This window comes from Gossypium arboreum, chromosome 13 (assembly GCF_025698485.1).
Source record: "Gossypium arboreum isolate Shixiya-1 chromosome 13, ASM2569848v2, whole genome shotgun sequence".
Lineage (NCBI taxonomy): Eukaryota > Viridiplantae > Streptophyta > Magnoliopsida > Malvales > Malvaceae > Gossypium > Gossypium arboreum.
This window is the reverse complement of record NC_069082.1, coordinates 107,100,091-107,111,892: the sequence shown is the minus strand read 5'-3', so window position 1 is coordinate 107,111,892 and position 11,802 is coordinate 107,100,091. Positions and strand designations below refer to the sequence as shown.

General features: G+C 35.7%; 2 protein-coding genes across 4 annotated transcripts; both read right to left on the bottom strand.

The window, feature by feature from the left end:
• Positions 1–2,730: 2,730 nt before the first annotated feature.
• LOC108463186 (serine/threonine-protein kinase RHS3-like) lies at positions 2,731–5,319 on the bottom strand. Of its 2 annotated transcripts, XM_053023829.1 has the most exons (4): positions 5,049–5,319; positions 4,753–4,823; positions 3,926–4,662; positions 2,731–3,846 (listed from the first exon to the last, which is right to left on the bottom strand). In XM_053023829.1, exons 2-4 carry the CDS (start codon positions 4,795–4,797, stop codon positions 2,976–2,978), a joined length of 1,653 nt encoding a protein of 550 aa, XP_052879789.1. In that variant the 5' UTR covers positions 4,798–4,823; positions 5,049–5,319; the 3' UTR covers positions 2,731–2,975. The 2 variants fall into 2 exon arrangements, with proteins under 2 accessions (XP_052879789.1, XP_017618621.2); XM_017763132.2 differs by lacking the exon at positions 5,049–5,319 and having other exon boundaries at positions 4,753–4,983.
• Positions 5,320–5,844: 525 nt separating this feature from the next.
• LOC108464203 (uncharacterized) lies at positions 5,845–11,583 on the bottom strand. Of its 2 annotated transcripts, none has more exons than XM_053024118.1 (22): positions 11,258–11,583; positions 10,894–11,041; positions 10,734–10,813; positions 10,569–10,655; positions 10,429–10,479; positions 10,217–10,334; positions 10,069–10,125; positions 9,908–9,972; positions 9,729–9,812; positions 9,584–9,634; positions 9,434–9,496; positions 9,279–9,325; positions 9,029–9,098; positions 8,879–8,941; positions 8,581–8,670; positions 8,457–8,495; positions 8,112–8,339; positions 7,938–8,023; positions 7,774–7,822; positions 7,602–7,682; positions 7,377–7,470; positions 5,845–6,700 (listed from the first exon to the last, which is right to left on the bottom strand). In XM_053024118.1, the coding sequence occupies exons 2-22, from the start codon at positions 11,009–11,011 to the stop codon at positions 6,513–6,515; spliced, it is 1,809 nt and encodes a 602-aa protein (XP_052880078.1). In that variant the 5' UTR covers positions 11,012–11,041; positions 11,258–11,583; the 3' UTR covers positions 5,845–6,512. The 2 variants fall into 2 exon arrangements, with proteins under 2 accessions (XP_052880078.1, XP_052880079.1); XM_053024119.1 differs by having other exon boundaries at positions 10,894–11,038.
• Positions 11,584–11,802: the final 219 nt, after the last annotated feature.

The window sequence follows — 11,802 nt, the reverse complement described above, 5'->3', positions numbered from 1 at the left end:
TCTTGATCCTAGAATAAAAATTTCTAGGCTCTGATATTAAAACAATGTAACACCCTTTACTCAAGTAAACTCAAGCAACGAATGTTACATTTAACATTGAACATTCATTTACAAATTCAATTACTTTTAAATTGGACTTTTACAAATGATTTCAAGTCTTTATTATGCTTTTAGGAACATAATTTGACTAATAAGAAAGATTAATTGCATGTAAATTTGTTTTGGATCTCATATCACCTAATTAAAAATTTTGCCTTACAAGTTTGTATGTCTCGAGACCATGGCCTTCATGTCTCAAGACATTTCCATGGCACAGTAGAAATTTAGGTCTGAAGTTGCCTTGTCTCGAGACAATAGGGTGTAGGTCTCAAGACAATAGAGCTTTTGTCTTGAGACAAAGTCCAATATGTCTTGAGATGTGGCATTGCTACTATAAATTTTTAGGTTCAAATTTTTTATGTCTCGAGACATATTTCGCATGTCTTGAGACCTAAGACAAAGGAAGTGAAAGTTTTGCTCCAAACACTTCTAAACCATACCAAATTTACTCATAATCAGTCCAAGTATTAACCAAAACCCCCTAAATCATGTAATACCTTGCATTTACCCATTCTAAATACTAAAACACAAGTGTAAGTATAACTAAACATCCCCTTTCTTATGCTATTGCTCACCTATGTGCATGCCATTAACCTAAACCAAAGTTTTGAAGATTTCATACTTATATCCAAGTCCTTGAGATGTGAAGAGCCTAATCCTCAATAAAACTTTACTTCGAGTATTTACTTACATGTTAAACAAGTATAAATAATGTACATTAATATTATTTAACATAAGTTTAGAATTTACTAAACTTAAAACTTATAATTATATATTATTCAATATAATTTAATTCACTATCATCTCCTTTCACTTTCACGTAAACTTGTCATATTGATCATTACAAAGATAATACAAAGTTGCACTTAGGTGCAGTAATAGAATAGAGTGGCACCGAAGTGCAATATTAGAATAGAACAACACCGAAGTGCTTTATCATAACAGAGTGGCAATGAAGTGCATTATTAGAACAGAAAGTGTTGAATGTTTTCTAATGGCATGTCATCTATATCCCACTAATTTGCATCTTGTCTACTTGGGAAAATATATCGAAATTAGCTTCACTTTTACATTTTAGAATAAAACTTATATATTTTTAATTCTTTTCAATTCAATCCTTATTATAAAAATTCAATAAGCACTATAATTATGCTTCATTTACACATGAAATATATAAAGCACTATCTCATAATACTTCATTTCCCACATCGAACATAAATTTATCTTAATTCTAACTTTTTTTGCATATTTTGCAATTTAGTCCCTTTTCAATAATCATTATATTCTCACTTTGAAATTCACTTCACTTCCATAAATCACTACACTTAAATATGTTATTTCAAAGTTTTAGTACACTTAATTACTTTTGAATACTGTACAATTTAGTCTTTAATGTCATTAATTCAATAATCACTATTGTATCTTTTCAATATCACTTTATATCAATCTTACTAGCACTTAACTCATCATTTAAGTACTTTATCATATTATTTCATTTCACACAAACTTTTGTACACTTTACAATTAATCTTTTTACTTTAATTTTCACTTCACCTAGTCTATTTACTTTGTTGTTAAAACAAAGCTCATATATCCACATCTTTCTAATTAATTTCATAATAAATATTAATATTTCCACACACATATATATAGTTCAATCTTAAGAATTTTAGTATAACAATTTAAATAAAAATCACACATACTTTAATTGAGTAAGGTAAGATCCTTGATGTACTTACCTCTCTTTCTAACACTTTCATCATTCCTTCTCTTTTTCTACTTCATGAATACATCACATACATAATCAGAACTCATGCTAACACTAATAATTTTCCATTTTGCTCTCAATGCACAAGCCTTGTCAATTTCTTCTAGTATCCAACTGCTTTCTCTACTAATGCTAATAATTTTTTTTTTCTTTCGAAAATTCTAACACTTGTCATCTTGTATTAGCACTATTTTTGACTTGGGGAGTTTTAGGATATTACATTCACCTTTTTAGGGGCCCGCCTAGGAGTTCTTGCAACCAGAGTCCTGTCGCAGACTCCATTCCTTGAAGATACATATTTTTATATTATTTGAATGATATTTACATAATTAAATATAAAAAAAATTAGTAAAACTCAATTAAAATATCAATATATATTATTTGCTTGTTATCTAATGATGTTTTAACAAAATTATTTCCTAGTTTATTATACTGTAATAAAACTGGTCAAAACCCAAAAGTAGAATAGATTTATATGATTTACATTTGCAAAATGTGGGAAAAAAAGTGTGGTGTTGTATCGGATAAAAGGTGCAGCAGTACATTCAGCAATTGATATATTATCCAAACAACAATTGTGATGAAATTGGAGTTAAAAAGTTGTTTAAATACGCTGTAATGAATGGGTAAAATTGCTTCCAATGGAAGCTTTGGTTTATATGGAGTTTCGGGTTTAGTCTGTCATTTATTATATTTTATTTTATCAAGAATAAAATGTTTCGTATCGCTATTTATTATCCATACAATGATAATATGTCATTAAATATACACGTGGTTGTTAAATCATATTTAATTTCAAATATAATACAAGTTCACAAAAGAAAATAAAATAGAAAGGCGCAATTTCTAATATTTCGAGATAATTTTTAAAAGAAATATAAAGAGATACATGTTAAAAATGTGAAAAATTTTACACATTTCTAGTAATAATGACAGGAGAGCTTGAAACAAAAACTCCAATCCTACTAAGCATACAACAATCTGTATACGTATAAGACTATATAGTAGTAATTATCATACTTATAATTATAGTTAATTATAATTATATATTGAAATTCATCTCATATGAATCAATTTGCAGCAGTGAATTAATGGGAGAAATGTGGTGCTAAAAGTACTCAAATTGTACATAGTCAGAGGAATTGGCTTTTTGAGGAGCTCCAGGATCTCCAAGTTCATGTTGAAGATGATGATTCCTCTTCTCTTCCTTTGCAGACAACAGCGAAAAATCCACCGGTTCCGGCACGTGCGGCGGCATTGCGCTCCTCACCAGTGCCCAGTTCACTCCTTCGAAGAATGGGTGCTGCTTTATCTCCGTTGCTCCCCTTTTGCATGCGATTCGTTTGCTGGGTTCCTTAACCAATAGGCCTCGTATAAGGTCGCGAGCCACGAAGCTTACTTGTGGAGTTTCCGGAAATCTCAATGGCTGCCCTACTACGTTGAACAGAGTGGCTCGGTTCCCTTGGCCCTTGAATGGGGTCGTCCCGTGCAGGAGTTCGTACAAGAAGATCCCGAAGGTCCACCAGTCGACTGCGCTGCCGTGACCCTCGCCCCGGATGATTTCCGGTGCTAAATATTCGTGTGTTCCGACGAAGGACATGGATCGGACGTTGGTGGGTTCCGCCATTAACTCCGGCATGGAGCCTCCCACGAAGAGACCGAAATCTGATTTGGATTTGCGATTCTTTTTGCCAGGCAAGATGCGGGGGAAGAATGTGGATGGCTGCATGCAACCATGCGCGGGGACGTGCTCGTTGTCCAAGATGCCACCGGTGGAGCCGCCGCCGTTGCTCGCTTGATGACTGGATGAGGATTTCACCAGTGTCGGACTAACGGAGCAACGGAGCGATAAGTCGAAATCTGAGAGCATTATATGGCCTTCATCTCTTACCAACACGTTTTCTGGCTTCAAATCCCTGTATACTATACCTAGCATATGCAAATACTCCAGTGCCAGCAACACCTCTGATGCAAAGAACCTGCAAAACCCAAATCAAGCATTAATTAAGCTGAATCTCCAAATCAATGGCCTACAACTCCAACTAAATCGATATGAACCTTGCAGCTTCCTCGGTGAAATGCTTGTTGGGTTGCTTTTGGCGGAGGGAATGAAGATTGCCCCCACTGCAGAATTCCATCACCAGACAATAGAATTTTTCAGTCTCAAAGTAGGAATAGAGAGTTGGCAAGAAAGGGTGGTCAAGAAGGCCAAGAATCTCTCGTTCCGTTTGGGCCCTCAGCAACTTGTTCCTGCTTGCCAGGGATGCCTTGTCCATCACTTTCATTGCGAAATACGCATTGGTTCCTCTAAGTTCAACCAGGTACACGCTCCCTATGTCTCCATATCCAATGCGCTTCAGAAGCCTAAAGTTGCTCAGACCAATAGGACCTTTGGCACTCACAGAATTAATTGCATCCCACCGTACATCACCCCCGGTATGCGGCCTAAGCGGCGCGGTGGTGCTCTCCATGCTGTCACTGCGATTGCTGTTCCTACTCCCTTGATGATTGGCATTTCTTGCATCGTTGGTTTTGGCCCAGGAGCTGTGAAAGTCAGCATCTGATGGGGTATTGGGCATCTTAACAGGATCCATCATTTTTGGGGCATAGTGGTGGTTAGATGACACGTTTTCATTCACTTTGGACCCATGTCCATGATGTGATGCACCACTGGAACTGTTTTTACCCATCCCTTCCACTTTCCTTTGGTCTTGAGGTGGTGGATTGCAAGCTAAGCTGTTCTTTTTCTTGGAATGTTGTGAATCTGTTGCTGCTCCCGATGACATATGGCTCGACTTCATCACATATCAACAACACCATTAAAATTAAGAAAAAAAAAAAAAAAGAAAGAAAAAGATTGTACCAAACAGTTACGCATACGCTACCTCGGTATTGTCAGAGTTGAGGGTTTTGTTAATTTTTGACGACATGTACCAATTAGAAACTCGAACGACTCCTGATCAACACATTAAAAAAACACACACACAAATCATGTTTTGCAATTGCATGCATGTTTTGATCGGTTAAACACGTTTTCTAAGATTATGGTAGGCACGTAAAACATGATCCATGCATGTAATGTAAAGACAAGATCTTCAAAGAACATGACAAATAATTAGTATATTTTTTTTTTGTATAAAAAAGGGAGAAAACAAAAGGAAGGGTGAAATGGAGGACTGACCAGAAGGAAGGGAATTTAGTTAGCATAAATTAAATTAAAGAAGTCTAGGACACAGCAGGCTAACAAGATTTTGGTCGGAAATGAAAATGGAGGAGCAGCGGCACCAACACCCATCATAGATGTACAGATCTATCTAATGGGGAAAAAATAAGGGAGTTTAATTAATTATGATTGTTTTGGTAATGGGGAGAGAGATTTGAGGGATTAAAAGAATAAATGAATTGTGAGAGATAATAAACAACAAACAAACCCATTAGCTAATTCAAGTATTTCAGGATTTTTTGAATGGTTCACCGTTTAATCCTCGGCTTTTATGAAATCGGAAATTTCTGGTTAAATAATATTTATGGCAGAGTAGTTGCCTATACATTTCCTACCCTCAGTTTTTCCTATATCACAGTTACCTTTCCTTCCTTTTGATTACCATTTAATGTTGTGTTTTTTATAAACAACCATTATGTTGGTTTTCGCCTTGCACGTATGAATAATCTACAACTAATTAATCTCTTTGTGATACTCAACAAACTAATGTCTGGTTGGCAACACGAATTTGCCATGAACGACTTCATAATATGATATTCTATTTATGTATTTGTATTTGTATTTGTATTTGTAACCTCTTCATCCAGTGAGATTGACTAATTTGATTCAAGTTCACGTGAGACCTAAATTTACAAATTGAATACGTTAAAAGAGATAGCTTAACAAAACAGATAGCTTAACAAAACAAAATTGGACTCAAATATAAAATCCAAATAATTCGGAATCAAATATTGAAACTCAAAGCAAGCACAAGTTTTGTTATTGAAGATTTGGATCCGATATCATGATCAATTTTAACTCCATAACAATGATGATAATATTTGTCTTTATATCAGAGAATAAAATCCAGAAGTAGGCTTGATATGAAACTGCAATACATATATCATAAAACTCAAAACTCAAATCAGTTTGAATGAAAGATCAACCTAGAATAATATAAGAGAGATTCCAATTTCTCTAATCTAAAATGCAACATCATCAGCATCTTCATCATCATGCAGTTTCTTCTACTGCAAACACAAAGGCTTGTGTATAGTTGCAGAGGAATGCTAGGTCTTCAATTGTTGATAGAGCATTCTCTTCTTACAATCTAAATGAATTAAAGCCAAAATCCTAGCAAACAGAGGATATTAAGTTCAACTTTGGACACCTCTTGTCCATATTCTCTAACCTCCTGTTGCATATAATGATATATATATATATATCCGTTTCATCAAACACCAAAAACCCAACAACTCCCTGGAAAAAAGTATGTTTCTCAATTGCTAAACCCTACTTGTACTCAACCACTGTACAGACACGCCCAAGTTCTATTGAAAAACTCTTGGGGAAACTTAAACCCATAATAAAAAACGTTGTCCATGTAAAGCTCTTGGAGACGCACACTTAAACCCATAACCAGAAGAGTTCTATCCAGCTTCCTTAATGGTGGACACCATTACCATTGCTGTATACACCATTTAATGATCCGTTGGATGACTTGAAACAGTTTCCGTTTGCCCGGGGCTTGGAAGTTGCTTTCCCATTTATCCCATTTGCCATTCCATTGCTCAAATGATCAGATTTGTTTAAAAGCAAGTCCATTTGCCCACATGATGCAGCGATAAGCCCTGGAGATTTACAAAAATTATATGGTGACCTTTTGACTGCCAAAGTTGAACAGGTGATTTTTAGGTGTTCCTTTGTGAAAGAGAAATATCCTACTGCCAAGCATTAGTATAAGCGATATTCGTACATGCTAGAGACATGACATAATCACAACCCAACAACAAATTCTCCAATCGTGTTATGCACTTCAATGCAGATCACAGACGTCAACTGCATTGAAGTCAATCACCTACCTAACATATTATTCAGAATTAATCCAGGCAAACTGTCAGCAATCTAGGCAACTAATTCTCCAGGTTACAGATTCCAATGCAGCAGCAAGATGCACTTTTGCTGCTTTGGCATTCTAACTGAGCTCATTTATGGCACAACTAACAAATATGCAATACTTCAAAATATGGAGGAAATATTTTTGTATTGAATGAGAATCAGGAGCAACAAGAACGAAAACAGCACATCACCTTCAATTGTTGCACATTACAAAATGGCCCAAATGTCCTACATGCAGTGGCACCCCTAAATTTAGCTAACTGTTCTAGTGGACTGTGGAGAAAATGCAGCATTAAGCAAGTGGAGGCACAACACATAAAGATGAAATAAGCTTAAATACCAAATGCAATTATGCTACAATCACCGTAAACCCTTTATTCCAGATATTACAAAATTGTGGATAAGTACCTGAGAAAAGTGCAGATGGTTTTCCAGGCCTGGACTTGAATTCAGGATGGAACTGAACACCAATAAAATATGGATGACTTGGTAGTTCTACAATCTGCGCAGCCAACATACAATGCTCATAAACATCAAGCACTAAATTCAAAAGTAACAATCAGTGAAAATGTAGAGCCAGGGAAGTATGGGCTTTCATATAGATAAACTATGCTACTCTTGTATGTAAATTACCTCCATCCGCCTACCACTTTCATCTCTGCCAACAAATGATAGACCAGCTGCTTCAAGTTGTGATATCATATCAGGATTGACCTACAAAGGATGAACATCATTCTTAAGAACTTAAAAATAAACAGTCTTCCGCTCACATATAAATTGCAATTCCCATGCATGAGTAGACTACCTCATATCTATGCCGATGCCGTTCATCAACAAAGGTTGCATCACCATACCTAGAATAAACAGCTATTAAGAAAAAGATATGATGCATAGAATATAAACCTAAAAATTTCATTAAGTTTGTAACTTCACATATAAGCATTAAGCTTAAGAGAGCCACGTTCTTACAACTTGGCAGATTTGCAGTCAGGAACCTTGAAGTAAGTCCTCCTTGATCCCAGACGCATTGTTCCTCCCATATGAGTTTTAGAACCCTGTGAAATAAAACAAACAATACATAATATACTTAATGGTACTAGACAAGGGTTTTTTTTTTTTTTCAAAAATAATATGTTTATAAACCTCTGGCATAAATATGACACAAGGATTTGGGGTTTGAGGATCAAACTCTTCAGTATTTGCATCATACAGGCCAAGAACCGAACGTGCATACTCTACTACAGCTATTTGCATCCCAAGGCAGATGCCCAGGAAAGGAACTTTGCTTTCACGAGCATACTTCGCAGCAAGAATTTTCCCTTGCACTCCCCTATCACCAAAACCTCCGGGAACCAAGATACCATCAGCACCCTACAGTAAAAGACCTTTCAGAGGTTCTTTCCGAGGAAATAGCTCAAGAGAAACTGAAGGATATAAACACAAATTTAAAATAAATCATTCCAAGTTAAAAATTGTGGTGAGAAAAACCTTCAAACGATTCCATGCTGCTTTGTAAGTGTCAGGATCCTGTAAGGTGGTAATTTATAGACATTGTGAGTATATAAGTACTACAAGTTAAAAGTGGTAGGGAAGTATTACAATCAAAACTGACCTCTTTAGCAGTAATATCTTCAAGATGACTTGCTTCAACCCACTCGACAACTAGCTTCTTGCGGCAGCGAACAGATGCATGCAAAAGTGCCTATCACAGTGAACCGAAAAAATTAGAAACCAATTTCACTGCATGCCTATTTGCTCTTCCCAACTAGGATTCTGTAGGGAAGCATTGTAAGAGTAGAGTAAGCAGCACTAGCTGAAATGACTTGGTAGAAGGGGCAGAAATAAATAAATGAACAACAACCACAAAGGATGGAGCTTTTCATATTTTTCAGAACAAACAAAGCTTTCACCTTCAAAACAGAAAGGTAAGAATCTTTAAGCCCAACATATTTTCCAACCATGGCAATTTTAACCTGCAATGTAAAAGAATGCAAATGCGTTATGATTTTCACCATATGCAAATAGATGCAGATAACAATTTACTGATGCTTTGCACCCACAGGATCATGAAGTATGTCATAAACTTTGGTCCTAGCAGTCCACTCTGTTAAGTCAGGTTTCCTTGCAATCCTGCAATTCATACAAGTGTAAATATATGTACCAGAAAACTAGATCCAGAGGTGGCAAAATGAATAAGTGTCCTCATCATAGCCAAAACATAAAGAGAACATAGACGAATTTGAGATAGATCATGCAATCAGAAGGAAAAGATATGAATGCAGGGTGGATTAGAGAGTTCATTGGACAAACCCTAGGAGGTTCAGTTCTTTCAAGAGTGCTTCATGTGCCTTTTGATCCTATTCATGACCAGAAAAATAAACAAATGAATTAGTAAATAGATATTGTCAGTTCTAGTTTTGTCCTAAGATGGTAGACTACAAATACTCAAAAAGTGAACTACTTACCCTTAGTAGTAAAGGAATGTGCCAAATATTTGGAACGTCATAGAGTGTGACAATATTTTCTGCCTGAAAATAGGTCATATTGCTTAATAACAGTAATTACTGATTTCAGAGATGGACAAGAAGCAGACAAAGAGCTTTATGTTGCATTACCGGCACATGGCAAAACCGAGAGAGCTTTTCCTTGACATTTTCATCAAGCGCCTATTGCACAAAAAAAAAAAAAAAGGTGAGTGAATTAAGAAATGCCAAATCAGCACTGGAAAATACATTCGAAAAAGAGAAATGAGAGTAGAACCATTGTACTGCGACAAGCAAGAATATTTGGTGTCAAGCCAAGTCCTCTAAGTCCACGAACACTATGCTGGGTAGGCTTTGTTTTCTGTTATTCGATTTGGTAATAATGATAATTAGAAATAATGACACGTCAAAACAGAGAAGTTCATTTCATGTAAAAGATAAAGCATCAAGAAATACCTGTTCACCAACAACGTTGAGAACGGGCACAAGGCTGACATGAACCAAACAGAAATTGCCAGTGCCTAAGACGAGAAACACAAAGTAAATCCCACCAGCAGATCATTCAAAAGAATTAGTATAAACCGGTTAGATAAGGATGCATAACAGAATAGTCTTACCTACGCGGTAGGAGAATTGCCCAAGTGCCTCAATAAATGGCATAGATTCAATGTCCCCTGGACCAAGAAAAGTTGCAAGTAAGAAACATAACAAAAAGAAAAAATAAAAAAGAAACGCAACAAAGACACAATCTTGAAGTGAATGTACCTATTGTTCCACCTAATTCAATGACACAAATATCGGCAGGACCTTCCTTCCCATCTACTGGTATCAATGCTGCACGTTCTATCCACTCTTGTATCGCATCTGTAATGTGAGGAACAACCTAAAGCAAAGAAGGAAAACAAAATTAGGAAATTTAAAGTATAAAAGATGTTGGGAAGCTTTCTTGAAAAAATACCACAACCTCTAAAACAGACCTGAACAGTCTTTCCAAGATAATCTCCCTTTCTCTCCTTGTTAATAACATACTGTCAAAATCAAAGGCATGTGAGTGATAAGAGACTTTCAGAAGCTAGAAATCTTGAATTGAAAGAGAAAAAAAAAGATGAGAATAGACCTGATAAATCTTTCCTGTTGTTATATTATTGTCACGCGTTAACGTAATGTCAAGAAACCGCTCATAGTTTCCAAGGTCTAAGTCCACCTTCAAATGCAGAACAGGGTTTAATTTGCATCATCAACAGCATTTGATGATAAAAAAAAAGAAAAAAAAAAAGATTACCTCGCCTCCATCATCGAGGACAAAAACCTCGCCATGCTCAAAAGGGGACATTGTACCGGCATCAGTATTGAGATAAGGATCTGCAGATGGTATTAAAACAAAAGGGTTTATTCTATAGGCGAAAGCATTGGGATTTCAACGTAGAAGAAGAAATAAGTACCAATCTTAATGGAAGTGACGCGAAAGCCGCATGATTTAAGGAGAAGACCGATACTGCTAGCGGTTACCCCTTTCCCCAGACCGCTAACAACGCCTCCAGTAACCAGCACGTACTTCATATTTTTTTTCTTTTCCTTGAGAAATGCCTTCTTTGAAACAAAATTAAAAAGTGGAGGAGCCAAGACAGTGGTTATTTATAGCAGTAAAAAAAAAAAAAGCAAAAAAGCAAGCTTTGGTCTTGCTGTGATAAAACCAAAGTCCAAAGCCAAATCCAAGGCCTAAGCCGAAGGGCAGCCTCTAAATCGAAATCGAAAACGAAAACGAAATGAAAATCAAAAGAAACAACGACAGGTGACGGTGTTTACGATAAATTTCGCAGTATGGGAATGAGAAATGGAAAGGAGGGAATGTGGATAAGAGAATCAAAATCAGGAAAAGCTGCCTCCCTCTGTTTATGCTCAATGCGCTTCAACAATGCAAATATATATTTAACTTAAACTTCAAGGCGGCGGGTGAGGGAAAGGGATGGGATGGGAAGAAAAGGGTTTTCATTTTTTATATCTATGTATGCACACGAGCGACCAAGTCACAGTTTTAGATATTAAGCATAATCACAATATTAAGGTTACATGTGGATGAATGAATAAATCACTTTGATTCGGTGCTGTGAGATTCGCATGAGCCCTAAACTTATAATCTATACATTTTTTCAAGGTTTTGGAGTTATGGTCATTATTTTATCTGTCCATATATCAATAATATTACTTCAATTCAAAAATTTATTAAATTATCTTTTATATTTAAAATAAATTATATTCATAAAAAATATAAATTTTATATATTTTTGGGATTTAAATTATATATGTGTTATTATTAATTTCAAACATTATGCTTAATTATTTATTGTTTG

Excerpts from the sequence above, each read along its gene's own strand:
- LOC108463186 (XM_053023829.1), bottom strand. The coding sequence starts at position 4,797 with ATGTCGTCAAAAATTAACAAAACCCTCAACTCTGACAATACCGAG. Across the intron at positions 4,663-4,752 it reads TCAACTCTGACAATACCGAG|TCGAGCCATATGTCATCGGG; the intron begins GTAGCGTATGCG and ends TATGTGATGAAG. Across the intron at positions 3,847-3,925 it reads TTCACCGAGGAAGCTGCAAG|GTTCTTTGCATCAGAGGTGT; the intron begins GTTCATATCGAT and ends TGGGTTTTGCAG.
- LOC108464203 (XM_053024118.1), bottom strand. The coding sequence starts at position 11,011 with ATGAAGTACGTGCTGGTTACTGGAGGCGTTGTTAGCGGTCTGGGGAAA. Across the intron at positions 10,126-10,216 it reads TGAATTAGGTGGAACAATAG|GGGACATTGAATCTATGCCA; the intron begins GTACATTCACTT and ends TTCTTGGTCCAG. Across the intron at positions 8,024-8,111 it reads GTGTCATATTTATGCCAGAG|GGTTCTAAAACTCATATGGG; the intron begins GTTTATAAACAT and ends TTTATTTCACAG.